General features: G+C 49.7%; 2 protein-coding genes across 3 annotated transcripts; one reads left to right on the top strand and one right to left on the bottom strand.

Annotated features, from left to right (window-relative positions):
• The first annotated feature begins 2,661 nt into the window (after nt 1-2,661).
• Nucleotides 2,662-10,192, top strand: TMEM221 (transmembrane protein 221). Its single transcript, XM_010995091.3, has 3 exons — nt 2,662-3,246; nt 5,306-5,391; nt 7,908-10,192. Exons 1-3 carry the CDS (start codon nt 2,927-2,929, stop codon nt 8,375-8,377), a joined length of 876 nt encoding a protein of 291 aa, XP_010993393.3. The 5' UTR covers nt 2,662-2,926; the 3' UTR covers nt 8,378-10,192.
• A 6,756-nt stretch (nt 10,193-16,948) lies between these two features.
• Nucleotides 16,949-20,602, bottom strand: MVB12A (multivesicular body subunit 12A). Of its 2 annotated transcripts, none has more exons than XR_838323.3 (9): nt 20,422-20,600; nt 20,195-20,293; nt 19,983-20,079; nt 18,845-18,971; nt 18,364-18,483; nt 18,174-18,280; nt 17,890-17,951; nt 17,530-17,616; nt 16,949-17,313 (listed from the first exon to the last, which is right to left on the bottom strand). XR_838323.3 is itself a non-coding variant. In XM_010995090.3 (9 exons), exons 1-9 carry the CDS (start codon nt 20,509-20,511, stop codon nt 17,251-17,253), a joined length of 822 nt encoding a protein of 273 aa, XP_010993392.2. In that variant the 5' UTR covers nt 20,512-20,602; the 3' UTR covers nt 16,949-17,250. The 2 variants fall into 2 exon arrangements, 1 of the variants encoding a protein (XP_010993392.2); XM_010995090.3 differs by having other exon boundaries at nt 17,530-17,586; nt 20,422-20,602.
• Between the last annotated feature and the right edge of the window lie 3,863 nt (nt 20,603-24,465).

The raw sequence follows: 24,465 nt of genomic DNA, 5'->3' as shown, positions 1-24,465 counted from the left end.
CCATTTCCCGGCTGTGTGACTCTAGGACAGCCCCCCGACCCCGTTACTAAGTCTCCTAACTTTCCTCTGGAAAATGGCAAGGCAATATCCTACCTAGCAGTCCAGCCTTGGAGCCAGAGCTGGAGCTGGCTCTGCTCACGAACCTCTTCGCTTTGGCTCTGGCGCCGCGTGGCAGCAGGATGGAGAGGCGTGTCCTTGGGGAGGGGCCAAACATGCAAATAAGATGCAATCCATTCCTCCAGCTCCCGCAAAGGGTGCTAAGAGGGCGACGAGTCTCGGGGGTTTGGGAGGCTCTAGAAGCGAAAGAATTGGACAAGTGCCTCATATCATGTTTACCCCTAATCCCCAATCTCCAAGTGAGGAAATTGAGGTAATTCCAAGTTGAGACTTTTTCTTACCTGTAAAACAGAAAATTCACTTTAACTTTGGTGATGATGAAAAAAGCCTGGGTGTGTTGGGTCAATGCCTAGTGAATAGACGAGTAAGTGAACTGATTCCTGTTATAGATGGGGAAGCCCAGAGAAGTTAAGGGACTTGCCCAAAGCCACACAGCAAAGGAGGAAGCCACCTGGGGCTGAAGGGTCACTCCATACTCTTCCCCAGGGTCATTTTCCCCAGCAGGTACTGGGATGAGGGCTCAGGGCCCACAAACTTTTCCCAGAAGACCTCCAAAATTTTGAAACCTGAAAATAAAATGACTCCAAAGTCGGAAAAGAGACCCAGAAGTTCAAAACCAGTGGGATCTATAACATTTCTGTGAAGTAATATAAAGCAGTGGGTGGGAGCTGGGCTGCCTATGCTTGCTATGTCACCTAGGGAGTCACTGACCCTTCCTGAGCTTTAGTTTCCTTATCTGCAAAGCCTAGGTAATGACTATGCTTTCAGACCTGAATGCATTACAACAGGACTCTGCTTGCAGGAGGCCATGTCAACCTCATTGACTCTTATATTTTAGATCTAGCAGGAATGTGTTGTCTTTGGAATCATTTTCAGATTTGATATTTTCTATATTGCAAGAATTCCAGAGCAGGAGTACAAGGCGAGTCATTCACTCATGTGTGCAGCAAGCATTTATTGAGGGCCTCCTGTGTGCTGGGTGCAGTCTCAGACAGGAAGCGGACACAGCAGGTGATGTTTTGGGGTCCTGGAGCAGCATCCCCACACCCCCCACCGACCCTGAAGGGGGTCGCAGACAGCAGGAAACCACACACACTGCATGTGGAGATACAAATTCTTCAGGAAAGCAAGAAGACAAACAACCCACTGGAAAATAAGTCGAGATTGTGAACAGACATCTCTCCAAAGAAGATACACAAATGGCCAACAAGTGTATGAAAAGACAATCAATATCAGTGATTATGATGGAAATGTAAATCAAAACTGCAATGAAATACCACTTCACACCCTGTAGGACAGCTATAATAATTTTTTAAAAACAGAAAATAACAAGGTTGTCAAAGAAATGATGAAATTAAAGCAATTAAAGCCCTGGTGCGCTATGCTATTGATGAGAATTTAAAATTGTGCAGCCGCTGTGGAAAACCCGCAGTTCCTCAATAAGTCAAATACAGAGTTACCATATGACTCAGCCATCCTACTCCTAGGTATAGACCCAAAAGAAATGAAAACAGCGACTCAAGCAAACTGTCTGTGCACGTGCACAGCAGCACTAGTCACTATCTCCCAAAGGTGGAAACAATCAAAAGGCCCATCAACAGACAAATGGATAAACAAAATTTGGTCCATGCACACAACGGAATGCTGTTCAGCCATAAAGAGGAATGAAGCACTGATAACTTGCATGAACCTTGAAAACATCATGCTGAGTGAAAAAGTCCAAGCACCAAAAGCCACATATTATCTGCTTTCCTATATGTGAAATGTCCAGAAGAGATAAATCCATAGGCACAGAAAGTTGATCAGCGGTTGCTAGGGGCTGGGGGAAGAGAATGGGGAGTGACTGCTAATGGAAATGGGATCTTGCCTGGGGATTATGGAAATTCCAGAACTAGACAGAGGTGATGGTTTCACAACATTACGTATGTACTAAATGCCACTGAACTGTTCACTTTAAAATGGTTACTTTTATGTTGTGTAAATTTCACCTCAATTTTTAAAACTTAAAAATAAATAAATAATAACCCTCCCAAAAATGTGCCGTGGGAACAACAAAGCCTAACAGCGAAGGACAGGTGTGCGGAATGGGGAGGGGATCCAGGAGGGCCTCGCGGAGGAGGCGACATTTCTGCAAAGCCTTGAAGGAAGGTGAGAGGAGGGGATATCACAGGCAGTTGCCAGGTCCGTGGGCAGAGACCAAGTACCAAAATGAATTATTTAAATATTCGTTCAACTTTTTTTTTTTTTTGGAGGGGGTAGGTAATTAGATTTATGTACTTATTGTTAATAGAGGTACTGAGAATTGAACCCAGGACCTCATGCATGCTAAGCAGGCACTCTACCACTGAGCTATATCCTCCCCACTCAAGTTTCTTTTCTTAAAAAAATAAATAAATAAGATAGGCGTTTAGGACAGCGGGAGGGGAAAGAGGGTCACTTTAATGCGTTTAGGGACCTGTGAGGCTCCCTGGATACAGCCACCCAGCCCTTCTCCCACGCGGGGCCGTTTCTGCCCCTAATTTGCCCCGCCTCTCGCCGGCCCCGCCCCTCCAGAACCTGGAGGCCCGGAAGGGGCGCCCGCAGGGTCACCAGAGAGAGAAGATTTTTGTCTCAAGTTGTCCCGGAGTTTTGGTGTTCACACCACGACCAACAAACACCTCGAGTCCTCTGAGTCCCCTCAACTTTCAGACACCCCCTGCAGCCCCGCACCCTTGGGGATCCCCGGGGGCCTTCAGACGTCTCCCAACTCTCCTGCCCCCTAAAATCTCTTTGACTCCTCGACTATCCCTCAGGCCCGCAGGACCCCTCCATGGCTAGGTCGTATGGGGGCCGGGTGCTGGCCGCGATGATTCTGTTGTGCATCCCCGCGGCGGTGCTGGCGGCGCTGGGCGCGCAGCTGCTGTTCCAGCTGCAGGCAGGCCGCTCGGACCTTCGGGGACTGCGATCCGACCTGCTAGGCCGGGAACTGGCCCCCGGTCCGGGGCTGCCGGAGAACGCGGTCTTGGCGCTGCTGCCGCTGGCCGCCGTCCTCGCCGCTCTCGCGCTCGTGCTGGGTCTCACCTGCCTGTTGCTTGCTGCGCTCTGCGGCCACCTGGGTGCTGAGATGGCGCCGGGACCTGGTCCCAGCAGGTAGGAGGACGGGCCCCTTGGCCAGGATCGTGGCTGGTCGAGCCCGGGCGAGCCGCTGCCCCTCTCTGGGCCTCCGGTTGGGGGAGAGTTTCCTCCCTCACTTCCTCCACTCACTTTCCCTTCCTCCTTTCTTCCCTCCCTCCCTTCCCCTCTTTCTCCTTCTCTCCATCCATCTCTCCCTCCATCCTATATTTGTTGAAAATTTACAGCAGGTACAACTACAGCTGTGACCCCCTTTCACAGATGTGGAAACTGAGGCTCAGAGAGGTCCTGGGGTCAGCTAGCCCCAGTGTTGATGGCCTTTGTCATTTATGGAACCTCCCACTTCATGTGGATTCGCTCAGTGAAGCCCCCTGGGCTGCTGGTGCTGTTATTATCCCCCTTTTAAATTGCGTCTTGGACAGGCGAGGCTGCTCTCTCTAGGTTGCCAAGATTGGAAGAGGGTGGGCTGGATTTGAACTTGAATCTGGTAGAGAGTTTTGGGGGTTCCTTGTTAGTCACCTGAGTGCAGGGACATGGGCACTGGAAGGGGGAGCGGTGAATTTGAAGTGAGGAACTTTCCTTGAACCAAGGACTTGGCTGTCCCATATGCGAGTGTTTCCCTCCAGGATGCTGAGGAAGGGGAGCAGGGATCCTGGTCCAGGGTTCCACGGATTTGAGCGGATGGGAACTTCCACCATTGGATCCCATCCAAATTGTGCATCACCCATCTGATAGTTCAAAGGGTGCTGAAATGCATGTGTTCTGTCAGTTGACAAATATATGTTGGGCACCTGCAGGGGGCTGAGCCCAGAACTGAATGCTGGGGACACAGCAGGAACCAGGTGGACCTGGACCCACCTTCATGGGGACACAGATAATAAAGAAACAAAACAGATCAATAATGTCAAATGGTGATGAATGCTGGAAAATGGGGTGATGGGGTGGAGGAGGACAGGGCAGAGGGAGAGATGGGACCATCAGGGGAGGCCTGAGCTGAGACTTGAAGGACGAAAGGAGACAGAAGATCTGTGGGACTGTGTGTGATCCAAGCAGAGGGAACAGCATATGCAAAAGCCCTGGAGCAGGAATCAGCTTGGGGAGGTAGAGGGAGATAGAGGTGATTGGTGTGGGTGGAGGGGGAGATCAGGGAGATGGGGTCAGGGAAGTGAAAGGTACTGAACTATATAAGGCCTCTTGTGCTGTGGTGAAGACTTTGTGTTTTACTCCACCTCAAAGAGTTGTGAGCGAGGGAGTACATGATCTGACTTAAGTTTGGAATTACCCACTCTGGCCACTGTGCAGAAAAGGGGCTAGGAGGGGAGCTGGCAGGGAGACCAGGGAGAAAGCCATTTCCATTGTATTGGTAGGAGGTGAGTGATGATGGAAGATTTCAGAGCCTCCGTTTCCTGATCTCACAGAACTGGAGCAGGGAGAGAGAGTATACCCGCTGCTAGGCTCAAGACTAAGTCCTCAATCCGTGTCAGCTCTTGAGAACTTCTATGTCTATCATCACTGATAACGAGTTAACCACAATTTCCTCACCCTCAAATAAGCTTATGGTCAGGTGTCTAGCAAGTGTCATACATAATAGCTGCTTTGTGCAGATTGGATGTTTGAATGGATTGATGTATATGGATGGGTTATGGAGGAGGGGAATGGAATGGGTGGTGATTGATGGCTGGATGGACAGATGGATGGTTGGCTGGCTCAATGGATGGTGACTGGAAGATTGGTGATGGATGGATGGGTGAGTGGGAATGAATGGGTCAATGGATGGATAAGTGGTGAATGACAAATGGATGAATGGATGATAGTGGCTGTTTAAATAAATGGGTAGATGGATTAATAAAGCATGGCTGTATGGTTGAATCATTGATGTGGATGGATGGTAAGTGGTGGTGGATGTTTACCTGGAAGGATGAATGAGTTGGGGGTGGGGGGGTGAAAGGATGTTCGGGTCATCACATAGATATACAGTTCCCCAAAGCTGGGCCACTCTCCCTCCCTCTCCTCCCCAATCCTCTTCCACCAGCTTGACCTCCTGAGCCCAATTTTTTCCTGCCTCCCTCCCTCCCAGGTCTGACTGGTTTCTCTACGACTGCCGCCTCCTCAGACATGTGGCCCTCGGCCTCTTCTGTTGTGGGGTATCCGTGTACTTAGCAGGTGCGTGCTGGGGACAGAACATGGTGTAGGGCCCTGGGTTGGGGTGGTCAGGGATAATGGCCCCATAGCCGGGGTCAGATCCTGAGCTAGCCTGTCTGTGTCACTCTTGGCTCTGACACTTTCTCACTCTGATGCCTTGGGCAAATTCCCTCTGTGCCTCCGTGTCCTCACTAGGACAGTGGGGTTAATAACTGCCCATTCCTTATAGGATTGCTGAGAGGATTCTGAATTAATCCCCATAAAAGCCCATGGATGGCATATGGTCCCACTAGGGGGGGTCCCATAAATGGTGGTTGTCTTCAGAACCTAACTCATTGGTGTTTTACATTTGATTTGAATGAAAATTTCCAAATCCTTGGTGGTTTCTGCAGAGAGTGTTTCTCAGGTTGGCCTTAGCAAAAACTGTTTTGGTCACAAATATCAGAACCTCCAGCTCAAGAATGGCTTAAGGAAAAAAATGCTTTATAAGCCAGAAATGCAATTTTAACCCCCAAAACCTGAATCAGAGTGAAAATGAATAACCTGGGTACCAGAAAGACACACCACATCATCTTCCCTTCCCTGACTTAACTTTTCTTACATCAGTGTTCTCTCACCCATGCATGCTGGTGAAGGAATCAAATCATCAAGTTTCTTTTTTTGGGTGGGGAAAGGGAGGTAATTAGGTTTATTTGTTTTATTTATTTATAATTTCATTTTTTTTAATGCAGGTACTGGGGATTGAACCCAGGACCTCGTGCATGCTAAGCGTGTGCTCTGCCACTGAGCTGTACCCTCCCCTCCCAATCAAGTTTCTTTAAAGAAACGTCTAACACCTTATATTTCGTTCTAATCTTGAAAAATGTGTTGCTGGACCTGCAGACTCAGCGATGCACCATACAGACATCTTTGGCAGCCCTATAAACAACCTGTTGTACTAGAAGAACAAATACTCAGCTAACTGAAAAACAAACGATTTGCTATTACTGTTTTTTTTCCTTAGCACCACCATAGAGAAATAGAACTTTAGAAGGTATATTTAAAATATTTACTTATGAGATATGAGCTGAGGTTTCATTGGGAGAATTTGTATGTTACAGGGCAGGGAACTCCACATAACCTTTGTCATTTGACTTAATAACATGCTCCAGGTACTGGTTTTTTAGAAAGGAGAGTGGATGGAGTGACTCAAGTATCTGAAAAGATCAGGAGTTATTGGCCTCAGATGTGGCTGGATCCAGGCATTCAAATGAGGTCATCAGAAATGCCTCTTAATTCACCTCTTCATATCTTCACCTTTCCTATCTGAAAAAGATGCCTGTATCTGTAACTGCTTTCAGCATAATACCTATGACCTCAAGCCTTTTCATGGGCCGACAAAAATGCTGGAGACTTGGAGAATATTTTTATCCTCATTCTGAAATACAAGAAAACTCACAAAGGGGGGGGAAAAAGGTAACTATGTCAACCTCATTAAGTGTTAAAACAAGAATTTGTTTAGCTCCCATTTAGATGCTTTTTGAGGTGAGGTGACCTCACTCAGCAAGAATTCCCAAGCACATCGAGCCAATCATCCATTTGTTGCTAGCCAGAGCCAAAATAATAATTATAAAGACCTTTTCAAAAATGTTTAGAGAAAAAAATTCCTTGGCCTCACTTTAATATGTCAGACTTGATGCAGTGTGGCATCTTCAAAAGCAAGACTGCAGAGCTGGAGAAAGCATAAAAACAGTCCATAAAGTGCCAAGAAGTCCTCCGTCAGCTCTAGATTTCTCTCCTATCAATTGCCTAACTGCTGCAGTAAGAAAATTGTCCCGTTCCCATAACTCAAGCAAAAGTCCCACGGCTGACTCTGATTGGCTGACCCTGGGTCATATGATAGCTGTGCACCAATCACTACAACCAGGGGAAGCAATGCTCTGATTGGCCAAGCCTAGTACCGTACTCATCACTGATGCCAGAGAGGGGTTAGTGCTTCTAGACCAGTGGCTGTGGTAGGGGTATGGACTGGGCAGCACTTCCCAATGGGAGATACCTAGAGACATTTTGGTTGTCATCATGGCAGAGCAGGGGGAGGGGGCTACTGGTATCTGGTGGGTAGAAGCTGCTAAATGTCCTACAATGGACAGGATAGTCCCCACCAAAAAGGAATGGTGTTAAATGGACATTGGACAGGGCAACAGAGAACCAGTACAGGTCCTCAAGGTCAGGTCACCAAACATCTTGTTGTTCAGATCAGCAAACTGAGGCCAGAGAGGGACTGTGATTCATTCAAGGTCAATCACAGGGATTCAGAAAGCCTGAGATCTGGGTTGTTTTAACTGTGGCAAAGTACACATAACATACAATTTACCATTTTATGGCAAAATAGATATGATGATGATGTGTTTGTGGGGTGGGGGAGGATTAGATGAGTTAGTCTGTGTGCCTGTCATAATGTACGATTTTCTTTGACTGCCCTCCATTTGGGGGAGCCCTCCCAGGGCTTGGCGGGGGCAAATATTTGTTGACTGAATGAGAGCTGTTTTCTTCCCCAGCACTGTCCATCTACACCCTGCTGCTCTTCGAGATTGAGATAGGTGCAGCTGCTGCCTCCATCCTTGGCTTGGGTGCTCTGGTCCTGGTGGCGGCGCTGACCTACACTCTGCTCCGGGCCACCCGGGCCACCCGCCGTGGCCCCTGTGAGCTGTCCCTGCCACAGTCTGAAGATGACCCCATCCGCCCTGCTGAAGTCTCCAAGGCCAGCCCAGGGGCTCAGCCCCAGCAGGGTACCCATCACTGGACCCCCTACTCATCCTACCCAAAGTCTGAGACCTCCCTCAGGCCCACGGTCACTGCCACAGCACCTGCAGCCATGGAGCGAGGCCAGGAGAGCAATCTGCCTGCATCCCGCATGCACCAGAAACTGTCTGACAGTGAGGGGCACTGGGAGGAGGTCACACATGAGATGCGCAGCATCCTAAGCCACAGGCCAGGGAACTCAGGGAAGGACTCCACCCTGGTGTGAGCCCAAGGGTCAGGGATAGAGACCTGGTGTCCTTCCTGCTGTCAGGCAGCAGGAAAAGGACTCTTAGTAGAGATAGGTCCAGTAGCAGCACATATTGATTTTTTTCTCAGTTCACAGCATCCCTGACTTTAGTCCTCAAGGTTACCTCTTGGTACAAAATGGCTTCCAGGGCTCCAGCCTTCACCTCCTCACTCAGGGAAAAGTAGAGGCCAGGGCTGGCTCAGGAGCTTTTGAAAGTCTTCCTGGGAGGCCTTGGAACATCTCTGCCTATAGCTCACTGGACAGAACAGAGTCATATGGCCCATGGAGACCACAGGGAGACTAGGAAATGTAGCTGTCCAGAATGAATAAAATTCTGTTATAGGCAGGAGGGGAGGGGAAGGCTTAGGCAGCAGTTCTCTAAATATCTCCATCCATTTTACAGATGAGGAAACCGAGGCCCAGAGAGGGGCAGTGACTCACCAAGGGTCCCAAGGTCAGTACTGAGCATCAGGTCCAGGATTCGAACCTGAGTCGTGTAACCTCCATGCTGCCAATAGTGCCGGTCTCAGACTCTGCGAATCCTTCCCAGCCGTGAGTGTTTGAAACCTGTGTATGCCGAGCTCAGAGCAGCCCAGGACCACAGACACACCTGGAGGCCTGGACCCAGACTCCTGGCTGTGGGCCTGTGGCTGAAGGCTTCACTGCTCTGTGTCTCGGTTTCTTGGTCTGTAAAATGGGAACAGAAGCCATTCCTCCTCCGAGGGCTCTCGTGAGATTCCATGTGAGCCATTCCAGGGACCTGTAAACAGGAGGTCCTCAATGCATGTCAACCTGTGCTTCTGTCTCGGGGTGCCTAGTGGCAGGAAAAGGTGGGATGAAGGCCAGTTTCTGGAACTCATGGTGAGGCAGGAAGCCCCATAAAAAACCCAGCAGGGAAGACATGGAAACAGCTTAAACGTCCATCAACAGGTGACTGGATAAAGAAACTGTGGTATATTTATACAATGGAATACTACTCAGCCATAAAAACCGACAACATAATGCCATTTGCAGCAACATGGATGCTCCTGGAGAATGTCATTCTAAGTGAAGTAAGCCAGAAAGAGAAAGAAAAATACCATATGAGATCGCTCATATGTGGAATCTAAAAAAACCCAAAACAACAACAACAACAAAACAAACAAACAAAGCATAAATACAGAACAGAAATAGATTCATAGACATAGAATACAGACTTGTGGTTGCCAAGGGGGTGGGGAGTGGGAAGAAATAGACTGGGATTTCAAAATTGTAGAACAGATAAACAAGATTATACTGCATAGCACAGGGAAATATATACAAGATCTTATGGTATCTCACAGAGAAAGAAATGTGACAATGAATATATATATGTTCATGTATAATTGAAAAATTGTGCTCTGCACTGGAATTTGACACAACATTGTAAAATGATTATAAATCAATAAAAAATGTTAAAAACAAAAACAAAAACAAAAAAACCAGCACCAGGGGGGACAGCAGGGCCCCCACTCTTGTGCCGGCACCATCCGGTTCCCTGGCGAGGCTCTATCCCACTTTTTGCCTCTGAAACAGCTTACTTACGCCTAAAATTCTATTGGTTCCCTGAGCTCACTTCTGATTGGTTGTTTCCTTCACTCCTGATTGGTTATTTCTCTCACTACTATTTGGGCTATTCCTACAAAGCTTGTTCCTGGTTGGTCAACTTCTGCTATACTTTATTTGCTTATGATGTTGCAAAGTGTAAACTGGCAGCCTATAAAGGCCTGTGTAAACCTACAGAAGGGGTCTAGAGCTTGGCGTGTTAACTCCTCTGGGCCCGCTGGCGTAATAAACCTGAGTTCTCCAACTCTCCAAGTGCTGCTTGGTCTCTTGCCGGGATCCAGGTTGCTGTCACAACTGAGCTGTAACACTGAGCTGTAATACCGATCTGTAACACATTTTTCCGCAACAATGGAACTGAAGGGGCTTGGAGTGGATAACTCAGAGCCCCAGGGGTCTCCTGCCCCCCCATCCTGTACAACCTGAAAATAAACTCCATCTCACTCTCTCCATGTCATGTGAGCCATATCCAAAAGTGCTGTGTAGCCAAGTCCAGGCCCAGGATGAGGGGTGGAGTGACAGGAGCTGGGGTAGGAAAGGCAGGAGTTGGAGGCAGAGAATGTGCCCCTTGGGAGACTGCAGTCTGGGACCTGTGTCCCACAGATCTTCGTGCATATCAGTTTCACTGGGTGTGGGGATGGCCTGGCCCCTACCCCCACCCCAAGTGGACCAATGTCCCCAGATATCTCCCAGCCTGCCCCTTCCTGGGCCACATGGGGACTCAGGAGCAGAGGAGACTCAGCCACATAGTGGCTTGAAGCTCCCCAGGACCTGTCCCAACGGGCAGGGAAGTGACAGCACCCAGCAGGGAGGCTGGTCCCCAAGCCTGACCTTGGGCAGGGATCCTGATGACCAGACACACACAGACCCGGATGCCCACTGGCCTGGGCCACTTCCTTCCTGGGCCAGGAGGCTGCACAGACCGCCCCCTCCACGTGGCACCTGTCATAGGGGTGTCCAGGAAGCATAGGTTCTTGGTGAGCATTATCAACGAAGAGGATAAAAAAGAATGAAAGGCACGTCTTTATCACATGACTGGTACTGCAGGCACCTGACAGGCAATTTCTGGCCTTAGTTAATCCTTAGGACAACCCCCACTCACAGATGGGGAAACTGAGGCTCAAGAAGCAAGAACATTCCTGTGAGAGCACATGGCAGTGGTGATGGATGGAACCCCATAACCCTGTCACTTAGGACTCCAGGACAGAGCAGGTGCCTGGGAAACACTGGAGACTCCCATTTCTGAGAACTCTCTGGAATAGGAGAGGCCCTGGGAACTCTGAGGGTGGGCAAGAGAACTGAGGAGAAGGACCCTGGCATGCTGTGGGCGAGGAGTGCCTCTTCTCCTGAACTGGTCTGGGGAATTAGGAACTGGATCTCCAGGCCCCATCCCCAGGGCCAGGACTAGGATGGGGATGCAAAATTGTAAGAGGCCCAAAAGAATTGAAAACAAGTGTTCAAACAAATCTTTGGACATACATGTTCACAGCAGCACTAGTCACCATCACCAAAAGGCAGAAAACAACACAGATATCCATCAATAGATGAACAAAATGTGATCCAGCCATAAATGGAATATTACTCAGCCATAAAGAGGAATGAAGCCCTGACACACACTACAGCATGGATAAAGCTCAAAAACATCAGGCTGACTGAAAGAAGCCAGACACAAAAGGCCACATAGTATCTGATCCCATTTATATGAAATGTCCAGAACAGGCAAATCTGTAGAGATATAAAGTAGATAAGTGGTTGCCAGGGGCTGGGGGAAGGGCAATGGGGAGTAACGGCCAACAGGGAAGAGGTCTCCTTTGGGATGATGGGAAAGTTTTGGAACTAGACAGAGATGATGGTTGTACATCCTTCATGCACCAAATGCTACTGAATTGAACATTTAAAAAATGGTGTATTCCTTATTAGGTGAATTTCACCTCAACTTAAAAAAAAACCACACAAAAAATTAAGGAGGTGCCCATTCTCAGGCTCCTTCAGGTACAGAAGGACCCCTGAGCTTGAAATGACCACCTCCTTAAATGTTGCGCCCTGCGTGCTAGCTAGCCCCAACCCAGTCTGATCCCTGCCCATCCTCCTGAGACCCAGAGCCCTGGAAACTGCAATATGGGAGACTGGCAGGAAGCACTGCCCACAGTCCCTGCTGAAACCTGCCGCCCTGGTCGGCACCGCTCCGGAAGGGACGCCAAGCACCTTAATATCTTGGCAGAATTCCTCCGAGGAGGGAAGAGGCTGGTTCTGGGCCTGGAGCCAAATACTCTGGTTGCTCCGTGTCCTGGGCACCTGATGAAGGTTTGGCATTCTAGGAGCCAGCCAGGACAGACCTGGCTCGGGGAGCAGACGTGCGACCTGCACCTCAGTTTCTATTCTTATAAAAGAGGGCTGGTCCCCACTCCCACCCCACCATAGCAAAACTGCGAGGACCAAATCAGAAAAAGCATCAATGACTCCGTGAACTCCGCAAGTCTCACCAACACTAGCAGCTGTTGGCATTTTAAGCTTGGCGTCATTAGAACCAAAGCCTGAGATGATTGCAGAGATGTGGTCCGTTTATCTGGGAGGTGAACCCAGGAAGCCCCGGCGTCCTGCAGGGGGGCGCCAAAGAGCAGACAGTGCCGCGAGTAACCCGGACTCCATCCCACTAAGGACCTTGGGGAGATGGCATAGAGCACACATAACTTGGTCCCCCACCAGGGGCGAGGGGGCTGTGGTATTGATCCTCTTATCACCATCAGGCATTAGCTGAGAGTGGCTCCCGTTGGGATCGACCCCTCACAATTTTGGCCTTTTCTATGCACCGATCAGACACGTTCCTGTGGCCCCCAGGAGGCCGCAGGAGGCCCCAGGCCAAGGCCGAGGCACAGGTATTTGCTGTGAGTTATCTTCATCACATAGAGATGTCTGTGGACGGGAGAAAGGCACATAACATCTGTTCCAGCTTCATGGCATTTTCACAACAGCAGGCCTAAGGAGGATATTGAAAGCACCTGACCGTGCTATTTTGTGGTTGAGAAGAGCTGTTGATTTTGGAATGCTTGCCATGTACCAAGGACCCTGCCTAACTCACACAGGTATCAACATTGTTGCCCCAGTACAACTGGTCTCTCTCCTTTACCTCTGCACCTGAAAACTTCTGAAAGTGGCAGATGTAGTTGGGGGTCCTCTGTGCTGATGACATTTAGAACAGAAGGCCAGATGCTACCTTGAGGGAGACTGCTCAGAGCAACAAAGGGCCCATTTCCCCCAGAGAACACTTTATTAAAACACTTTTTAAAAAAAACTCTTTGTCAGGGAGGGAAATAGCTCAGTGGTAGAGCACAAGCTTGGCATGCATGAGGTCCTGGGTTCAATCCACAGTACCTTCATTAAATAAATAAATAAACCTCATTACTTCCCCCAAAAGAAGTGAGCCTACACTAGATTCAGCCTACCCTTAAGGGGAAGATTGGATTACCAGGCCTGGATATCAAGACACAAAGGCCAAAAGTCCCCCAAGGGGACCATCTCAGTAGCTACGTAATGTCTTGTGAATTCTCTGCCCAAAGACAAACTAAAACGACAGATGAATAAGGAAGATGAGAAAGCGGGGTTTTCTATACAGCATGAGTCAGCTATTTTCAGTTCGGATTTCTAAGCTGGCAAGAGAGCACAGGATAGCTAAGAAATTCCAGCTGGTGAGACAAATGGCCAAAATTAATGAAATTGACAATGCCAAGTGTTTGAAGACATGGAGACACTGAAATTTGCTTCAGGTGGGAGGGTAAATTGATACAATAGCCTTGGAAGTCTGCTTGGCCATATCTGCTAAAGCTGAAGCTAGGCCTCCCCTACCACCCAGAACTTCCACTCAGGGTATTTACCCAACAGGAACAAGTGTATATTCACCAAAAGACATGTACAAGAGTGCTCAGAGCAGTTTCACTCAATGGCCAAGAACTGGGAACAATCCGAATGTCCATGGACAGGTGAACAGATTGTGGTATGTTCACACAATGGAATACTACTCAGCAATGAACAAGAAGGAATTGGTGATACAGACAATACCCCCAGATAAATGTCACAGACATAACAGTGAACCTAATTAGCCAGGCTCAGGAAAGAGGAATTGTTGGGGCCTTGCCCTTAGGTCAAGTTCAAGAACAGGCTGAATGAATGATGGGGTAGAAGCCAGAAGCTTTGATGGTTTGGCTGGGAGGGGGCCCAAGGGGATGCTCAAGGCTGCCACAGATCAGCACTCTGATCTGGGGGTAGAGAGAGCAGTAAGGGCCACAGCTGAGCTCTACATTTGAATACAAGAAGCGTGGAGCTTGCCACTAGCAGAGGCCGCTTGGACTTGCATCCTCCATCCACTCTGCTTGGACTTTGGGCTGCAGAAACCTTCCAGCTGAGGATTTTCAGAGCCAGGAAGCATTGATGCAACAGTCAGCAGGGGCAGCTGAGAGAAACAGCCCCACATGAGTTATCCCTCAGAACTACCTATGAAGGGAGGGCTGTTGAGATTCCCATTGTAAAGGTGGAAAAACTGAGGTACTCAGGGTCTGGTAAGCATTTGAGCTACATCTCTCCAGAAATGTCCCTCTTAGTCCCCAGAATGCCTGGCTCAGTGCCCAGGAGTGAGCAAATGGCAGGATAAGTCTTCCTCTCCCTTGACTGTAGCCCAAGATGACGTAAGCTTGGCTAGAGCTCTTAGGATTGATGTGGCCCAAGTTAGGAGTTGGGGGTTAGGGGCACAGGCCCCAATGGGACTTACTGGCCCCTTTGTGAGGCTGTTCCCAGGCCCTGGGAGGCTCAAACGGTTAGGATTTTGCAGTCAGTGACCTGGCAATGACAGTTGGTCCAGTCGGACCCAAAGTCAGCTTGGTTCATCCAAGGGCCCCTGGTTACACACAGATGCCCTGGAAAGTGATCTGGGGCTGGTTTCGGGGTGGCTGAGATCACAATCAGGGAGAACAAACAGCCTTTGCTTCCCGGCTGGATCAAATTCCAAGGCCGGCGCCGGAGCAGCCTGGACTGGGCCTGGTAGGTGCTGGCTGTGCCCAGAGGGAGAGATTTGGGAAGGTATCTTAGCACCTGAGTTCTAGTTTTTTCAAAGCAGCTGAAATACGTGTGGGAGAGGGTATATTTTGCAGTCTCCCCTCATCCACCTCTCCAGCATCGTTCACTGTCTCCACCCTCAGACTCGCAAGGCGGGGCTATACCTCACCCATCGGACCGCAGAGCAGGACTTTGCCTCCTCCCTCAGACCCCAGGGCAAGGGACTCTCTTCTCTTGGACCCCTGTTCAGGGCAACGTCTGCCCCTGCAGGTCCCCAGGGCAGTGCGGTTAGATACAAGATTCTAGGTGGGTGGCATATCCTGGCGAGGCCCCATGTGACCCTTTCTGGCCAATGAACTGTAAGCAGAAATTTGACAAGACACTTGCAGGCCAGAGTATTTAACTGACAACATGAGACCTTTCTGAGTCCATCCCCACTATCTTGGAGGGATGCTGGCCACTCCTTCAGGTGTATTTCCACATGACTACAACCAGCAGCCGGTTGCCCTGGGTACATGGTGTGACTGAAAAATAAGCCTTCACCTTAAGCTGCAGAGATCTGGGGATGTTCTTGACTGCAGCAGAAGCTGGGCCACCCTGCTATGGGACCCAGGAAAGAAAGCAGAAAAGAAAGCCCATGTGTGAGAAAGACGGCATGAGACTGGGGTGGTTCATTTAACATACACAGTTGAACTTCACCATTGGTGGAGTCTGTATTCATCAATTCTACTGACTAAAATTTATTTGTGACCACCCCCAAATCAAGACTCACAGTGCTTTTGTGGTGGTTGGTGGATATTCACAGAAATTTGAGCCACCAGAGGTACATGTTCCCAGTTGAGGTGGGATGAGGTGATGCTCTGCCTTCCTGTTCCAGCTCTCTGACTGTAGACAGGTATTCTTTCTGAGATCTAGCTAGTGGCACGTTTTTCATTTTGGGGTTTTTTTGGAGGGGAGGGGAGTAATTAGTTCTGTCTGTCTGTCTGTCTGTCTATTCCTTTCAATGGATGTACTGGGGATTGAACCCAGGACCTCACGCATGCTAAGGACGCACTCTACCACTGACCTATACCCCCGCCCCCGGCCCCATCCTTTTTTATTGGTGATTTTGCCATTTGAAAAGGCCCCCAAGTGTACTGTTGAAGAGCTATCTAGTGTCCCCAGGAGGAAGAAGGCCAGAATGTGCCTCTGGAGGAAATATTGTTTGATGAGCTTTGTTCAAGCATGAGGTTATGCTGCTGTTGGCTCTGAGTTCAATGATAACAAACCAGCAGCATATATTAAACAAGGTGTTTTGAAACACACAGAAAGTAAGGTTACATATTGATCACTTGACAGAAATCTGACCAGAGGTTTACAGGAATGTACCCAGATCTCCCCGAGGAATCCCTTATTTCCTAATTCAGTTTCCCCAAGACCTTATAGGAAGTAACTGCTGTCATTCACGAGAATCCACCGTTTGCATCCACCACACAGCGGAAGAAAGGGGATGTATAGAACTGATGGCTTGGTGGTTAAGACAGCAGGCTCTGGGTTCAAATCCCAGCTGTGAATTTAGCCACCCCTAGCCTTGGTTTCCTTATCTTTGAAATGGCCCCAAAACCAGGTCTTCCCACTGGGGCTGGGAAGGACTAAATCATATACTGCCTATCAGGTGCTGGGATGTGGTACACACAGTATAAACTGTAGATGTTACTATTATTACTGTCATGTGCAACGATGGAGGGGCGGGACCTAGTCTTCTCTGTGATCCAGAATCCCAAGTCTCAGTTTCTCCCTCCATAGAATGGGAGTGGCAGCAGTGCCCCCCTCCCCTCGCTGATTTCACCTACTTGCTGGGTGTGCATCTGCCCCAGCTCGTGCTCCATGTGTGTTGAAGATTACGAGCCACAAAGGACACACAGCCAGGATGGAGACTACAGATGGCACAGACAGCGTAGTGTTTATTACCAGGAGGATGCCTGCATGGCCTCCAGGCATCAGAGTTTTGACACAAGTGACTTGAAGGCACTGGTTTCCGTCCAGCCCCAACCCCTGCCCACTGGGCAGGGGGCCCCATCACCAAACAGACCCAGTCCCACCCCCTCTTCCAGGGCTGCAGCTCCACTGGGTGGCCGAGGGTCCGGAATGCCTTGCACTGCCAAGGTTCCCAAAATAGAATGGGGTGGACAGCTGTCGGTCAAGGAGTGTCAGGCAGGGGGCTCTTCCCTGGAGCTGGTTTGGGGCTAAGAGACGCTGGGGGGCAGGCGGGCAGCCGCGGTCTTCTCCACCACGAAGCCATAGTTGTACTGAGGTAGGGTGAGGGGAGAGCACAGTGATGAAGGGGTAGGGGAGTGGGGGGGGGAGGGGCCAGTGCCTGAGGAATGGTGAGAGGTGGGGAAGCACTTAGGAACGGAGGGATCTTGAGCCCTCGAGGTGGGATGTAGCTGGGATCATGGGGGCCAGAGGGAGACTGAGGTGGCCTGCAGCCCCCAACCCCACCCCCTCCCCAGCTCTGCACCTACCTCCTCCTCGATGTCCGCCAGCGACTTGATAGTCAGATCAGCAAAGGCAGAGAAGGCCTGGCAGGCAGGAGCAGGTCAGGCCCCAACCTGGAACCCCCATTCCCTCATCTTTAAGGAGAGCCTCCTCAATATTTGCCCAACCGTCCTCTCCCCCAACCAGCCATACCTCTAGCACCAGCATCCAGCCGCCCTTCTGGACTCCCTCATTCCGGGAGACCCTCCAGCCCCCACCCCTTGGTCTCCAGCCTCCTCCAACCCAGGAACTCCCCTCCATGAGTCACGGATGATGCTCCCGGCGTTCTGGTGCCTAGCAAGGCAGTGGGCAGGGGCTGACCCAGATTCCCCATGACCCTAACTCACCAGGGGGCCACAGCTCTTGCCCTCAAATCGGGGGTGCAGTGTGAAGGGAACCCCATCCATGGCTGAAGAAAGCAGGTGGGAGGAAGGAACTGAGGCAGCCTGCCTGCTGCCCATCCCAACCCAAGACACCCATCCCAAAGGTCTCAGCTCTTCCCAGTCTTTACAGAATCGGGGAGGCCTAGGGATGGTCCAACCTTGCCCCTGCCCCTTCTGGACTGTACAACCTCCGGCCAGTCTCACCCCGCCCCCACCCCTGTGCCTCAGTTTCCCTGTTCTGTGCTTACCTGACATGCCATAGAGGTTGGAGGCCTCATAGATGGAGTCGCTTCTCCGCAGGGTAGACGCCCGGGAGCCCAGCCTTGACAGCGTCCGCTCCAGGAAGCCACCCTTGCTGGTGGAAGCAGGACAGCCCAGGTCAGGCCTGATGCCATTCCCCTTCCATGGCTGCTCCCATCCCTGAGCCCAAGGACTCACCTGGGCTGTCCAGGCGGGTCCAGGGAGAGGTCCCTCATATCTCGGCTGAGAGCTCGGGGCTTGGGCACTGGACGTGGGGCCTTGGCCTTCTTGCACCAGATGGCAAAGCCACCCATGTCCCTAGAGGAGGAGGAGAGAGGAGGGGCTCTGGTCTAAGATGCAGCCAGGGCTGAAAACAGCTGGCAGGGGAGGTAGGCTTCTGGGTGACCTCACATCTCAGCCAACACTGTCAGCAACATACTAACCAATGTTGCCGGGTTCAGTCACCATACTAGGCACTTTAGACACATCAGCGCCTTTACTCCTCATGACCACCCTACAAGATTGGTACAACTGTCCCCATTTTAACATGTGGAAACTGAGGCCCAGGGAGGTGGCAGAAGGGAAGGACTCATGGGAATCCTTGAGGATCAGAGGGGGAGATGAGACTTGGGGGGGGCGGGGTGAGGAAGGAGGCCAGAGACCGAGGGGGCAGCCCTACCCTACTCGCAGGTAACCAGGCACCGTCTTGGTCTTCCCACTCAGCCGGACGTCAAATACAGCCGTGTCTGCGACCCCCAAGGGCACCAGCTTCACACACATGCGTTTCTTCTTTGACACAGAGGCCTCTGGGAGTGGGAGGCAAGGAGGGGAATGAGAAAAGGGAAGAAGAAACAGGGCAGGGGCCCAAAGATGGCTCCAGGATGATGCTCGCCAGGGTGCTGTTTAAGGCAGTCACTTGAATGGTGTTAGGACAGTGGCTAAATCATGAATGGTAAGGCAAGAGGAGGGGACTCCATGCAGCTTTTAGGAGCCATTGGGGCAGGCTCATCTTTAGTGACATGGAGGAGCATCCATGGGGTGGCCCTGGGTACCACAGCGAGGGTGGATAGCTGTGGGATCAGACAGAACAGGGTACCCAGCCTGGCCCCCTCCAAACTCACTTTCTCTCAGCCCTCTAATCCAGGGGTCAGCAAACTGCAGCCTGTGAGCCAAATCCGGTCCAAAGTCTCTTCCTCTATGGCTCATGAGCTAAGAATGGTCTTTACATCCATACATATATGTAACAGATACCACCTGGCCTGCAAAGCCTAATATATTTACTACCTGGCCTTTTACAGAAAAAGTTTGCCAAGTCCTGTATCAATAGATATATGCTAAGAGTTAAATATAAATGACAAGACATGGTGGGGGCATGCACGGGAGGCAGGGAGAGCCTGATAGTTAGAAAGCAGAGCAGTCACGGCCGGGAGGGCAACACTAGGGCAACCGAAGCCCGTGTGCAAAAGCCTGGAAATGAAAAATAGAACTGCGTGTGGTTCAGCTTGGCTACAGTGTTAGGAGATGGAGTAGTAACAGTAACAAAACTGGTTGCATTGACTGGACTCTTACTCTAGGAAAGAGACTGTACCAACCCCACATTTTTACCCAGGGCAGGGCACATCGTCCCGCCCTAGATCAGGGCTCTTTAGTCCTCAGCCAACAATGTCATCACCCAGTGCACCGAAAGGGCGGCCAAGACTCAAAATTCGCGCACCTGTGGTCAGTCCATTCCCTTCCAGGTCCTCCTCTCAGGGACGCGAACGTACTCCCCGACTCCACCCCATCCCACCCCGCTACATTGTCGACGCGAGACTCACTGGAGTCCAGGGGGTCACAGACTGGGGAGAATCCTGGCGGGAGGGGACTCTTGTCCACCAGGACCTGGATATCGACCACCACATTCTCCTGTGGATTCTAGGGTGGAGGGGGAGACACACAGCGAGTCACCCAGCAGCAGAGACGGCGCGCCCCGAGAATGGACTGCGCGAGTGGGAGGATCCCGGGGATTCTGAAGGCAGGCGCCACTTACCTCTAGGCTGCCCAAAGGATTGAGGCACAGGAAGTAGCCAGATTTCTGCCCGAAGGTCTTGCCGAAGCTAGCAGGAGCCCCCTCCACGGTGCAGGAGATCTAAGGCGCGGACGCGGGTCAGCGCCAAGCTCCTACCCGACCGCAGCCGCCTCTGTCCCCATTAAAGCCCCCGCCCTGGTGCCGCCGCATCTCCCTTTACTTGTCCCGCGTCCCCCGACGTCGCTCACCGCACTGAATCCCCGCGGCGGAGGCGCGGAGGCCGACGACCAGGCCAGCCCAGCCAGCGGAGACGCGTCGGTCCCCGGCCCTGGATCCATCCCGTGAAACAAGCGCGGAAGGCGGTAGACCGCCTCGGACCTCCGAGCCGCTGCCCGAGGAGAGTTCGGGCAAATATCTGAACTACAACTCCCAGAAGACTTTGTGAGGTCGGGGCCGGAAGCGCCGTATGCGCGTGCTGGGAAAGCGACCCGCCAATGGCATGGAGACAAGAAGCCACGCCCCCCGCCCATCCCGCAAGTGCACCCGTGAGCGACGTTTGCGGAAAACTGTCTCGCTTTCTTCTCAGGCCCAGTAACTTCCGCCGGAAATGTCCGGGCTCAGCGCTTAGGGATTCGCTAGCTGCAAACCAGAACTACGCTCCCCAGAATTCCTTGCGGTATTAGCCTGTCTTCCAGAAACACAGTGGGTGTTTCCGGGAAATTGGGGAGACAAGTATGAAAAACCCGCAATTCTAGTTCTAGAAAGTCCTCCCAAGGAAAACTTTTATGGATTATGCAGTGATTAGTTTAACTAAAAATAGGGACCAATTTGAGCCATGAAATCTTGGTGTAACTTGAGGACTTGCTCACAGATACAATAAGTTTTTTTTTTTTAATGTGATATGAAAGTATTTAGTATGGCTGCTTCCTTTTACACCCTCAGGTGGAAGATATGGAAAGCTAGGGAACAGAATATTATCTACTTTTGCATGTTTTACAATTTTCTACAATATCATGGGTTAGCCCACCGCCTGGTTTTTGTACCACTGAAACAGAGCACGACCCTATTGTTATCAGTGACCATCTGATATCTACAGTGGTGTTTGTAACTACCTCAACTGTATAATGGTTTAAAGAGTTTTTCTCATGCTCTTACTGACCAGGGTTAGGCTGGAGAGGAGGGAGGCATGGGTGGTCCACCCAAACCCTGGTGGTGCTGTGTGAGGGGATCATGCTCAGTGCCCTGCTTTTGCCCCCAGTGCCCTCCTCATAACCCTGACACCTCAGAAGGGGCAGTGGAGTGTTTTGTGCATCTTGTTATTCATAGTTGTTGTTGATCCCTGTGGTTTCCTTGTATCCTGTTTTTCGAGCTGCAGCCCTCAGCCTGCTTAAAAGGCTAAAAGCATTTATCAGCCTGACTTTAAGCTGCACAAATTTTTCTCTAGAGCTCTTTTCCACAGAGCCTCTTTCTGTGCACCTTTTGTTCTAGGAACAAGAATATTGAGAAAGTCCCAAAGCCAGAGGTAAACTTCATACCCAGCAGAAGGAAGGGGACCATTGTATATGCAAAAACAAGAAAAACTTTGCAATAATTTGTTACCCTGTGTATGATCTCTATGGAAACTAGCTCCACCCCTTGAACTCTTGAACTTTTGCTATAAATCCCCCTGCCTTCTCTCCCCAGCAGGCTTACAGTCTTAGAGGCATTAGCCCACTATTACCTCCTTTGCCTGGCAAAGAAATAAAGCTGCCTTTTCAACTTCATCCAAAACTCTGTCTTTGAGTCACAATTCAGTAAGCAGGGTACAGAGGCTGTGTTTCCACCTGTAAGCTAAGAATGATTTTTATATTAGTGATGAAATAAAATTGTTCTTAAGGTGGGTCAAGAAAATTTTTACCATAAAATTTTCTCTGCTGTTTGGGCCACTACTCACTCCCCTTTAGTGTGTATTGTGCATCTGTAACTGAGCAGGACCCTATGGGGCCTTCCTGGGATAGGTCTGTCCCCCCCAACCCCATCCCATGTTCTCCACCTGCCTCTTATTTGTAGAAAAACTTTAGCCTCATAGGCCTTCCCTGAGTTCTAAAGAATAAATTTAATCAGAGAAGTGGGAAAATGCAGAAGCAAAGGAAAAGAGTCAAGCAAGACAAAACAGTAATAGTTTAGCCATTAAACAAAGTCAAGGACCTTTAGTTCCTCCTCAAGGGCTATAGATAATATTATGAGCCATGTTCTTTGAGCTGTTTTGCAAATACTGAAACCACCACCAGGTGGAAGAAGTTAACTGTATGTTGCCCACAAACATGTAGAGCCCGATGGGTTGGAACCAGAAGGTTGATGATGTTGACTCTTGATTACCTCACCACCAACCAATCAGAAGAATGTCCACAAGCTGATCATGTATCCCACAACTCCCACCCTCCCTCGCCCTGTCTTTAAAAACCTTTCCCTGAAAGCCATCAAGGAGTTCAGATCTTTTGGACAGTAGCTGCCTGGACTCCTTGCTAGGCGCCCTGCAATAAATGCTACACTTTCCTTCACGACAATCCAGTGCCAATAGATTGGCTTTAATTCACTACAATCCAGTGGCAATAGATTGGTGCACAGGCAAACTGACCCAAGTTTGGTTTGGTAACACATCTGCATTATATATTAACTAGATCTCCTTAACACAGGAATGCCTGCTCAACAGAAAAGCAATTTTCTTCTAGTGCCAGCAAGGGAACTCTTTATGAGATAATATTCCTTCCTAAATCCTGTAACGGGTCACAATGGCCCACTACTCACATAATATGTGCAGACCTGGCCTCTGTAAATTGTCAGAACCCTGTCTTGAAAACTATGCAACTGGGCTTTGACTTCTAACTGTCGGAACAATTCTCAGAACTTTCTGAAAGACTCTCTCTTGGGTTATAATTGCAGATTGACTCAAATAAAATTCTCTAAATCTTTCTTAGACTATTGATTAAATTTTGTTGATATTTGTAAATGGAAGAAAAATCAAAAGAAGAATATTTAATGACATATGAAAATTATATGAAATTCAAAACTCAATGCCCATGAGGAAACAAACATCCTGGAAAAGATAACCCACTAAAGATACAGAAGTGAAGAAACTATGGGTCCCCTTGAAGTACCCCATTATTCCCACCACTTTGGAGGAATAGTGGTTCCCAACCTCAGGAGTTCTCCCGATGAAATCTGAAACTGGTCCCCATACATAGAAGGCAAGGAAAAACAAAAGAAAGAGGTAGACCATTCCAGGTTGGTAAGTGGTTGCTTTAATCAGCAAAGGAACTTATTTATGAGGCTTTCTGGGAGGCAACCACAAGACCAGTAGATCTCCACACTGCTCACCAGAATCTTAAATGTTTACATAGAGACCTTAACTGGATTCAGTCACATATACTGTTCAGGTGGCCTCAACAACACTTTACTCTCTCAAAGCTGAGTCTTTGAAAATGGCTCCCATTGTGGGAATAGTGGGTGGAACATACATTCCAAAGATGGGGAGCAGGGGTAAGGGGCCTCTGATTGCCACGAGCCACCTCGAGGGTCAACTGACAGTCATGTTCTATCAATGACCTCCTCCAACACTCCACCCCTCGTGACTGGCTTGTACAATCTGACATGGCCCCCTCTTCTACCACATGTGATGAATGGTCAGCCAGGAGTATCATTAGCATGGAGGGGGCATGTTGGGTGGCTCTCCAGCTGCAATGGAGGCAGATAGCACAACAACAACATAGGCACACGCAAAACGAAGCAGGGATTGGGGTGGGAGGGTATAGCTCAATGGTAGAGCATTCAAGAGGTCCTAGGTTCAATCCCCAGTCGCACCATTTAAATAAATAAATAAATAAACCTAATTACCTGCCCCTCCCAAAAAAAAAGAAACATGGATTAAGATAACAATTCTCAAAATAAGTAACAATTTTTTTTCCCACCAAGAGCCTCATGATTTGAATACTGATTTATTAAGTCCCTGAGGCTGGGAGTCACTCAAGGCCTTCACTTGTGTCCTCATGTGCTTTAATAAAGACGATACGTTAGCAGACGCATCAGGCATGAACACACAACATTCTACTTGAATAATGACACAGGTGCCTCCTTGCGAGGCAGTAATGATGTCCGAGGTCATCCTGTTTTGAAGGATAGCTTTTCTCATTGCAGACATGTCACTGTTCAGGAAGTGCAGACTTTGTCAACTATCACTTAAGACTTGCTGGGTGAATTGAGTAAGGGCTTCTATGAGTGCTCCAGGCCAATAAAGGGGAAAAAGACAGTGGTCA

Source organism: Camelus dromedarius, chromosome 27 (assembly GCF_036321535.1).
Source record: "Camelus dromedarius isolate mCamDro1 chromosome 27, mCamDro1.pat, whole genome shotgun sequence".
Taxonomy (NCBI): Eukaryota; Metazoa; Chordata; class Mammalia; order Artiodactyla; family Camelidae; genus Camelus; species Camelus dromedarius.
Note: the sequence above shows the minus strand (reverse complement) of the source record. Positions and strands in the feature narration are given on the sequence as shown.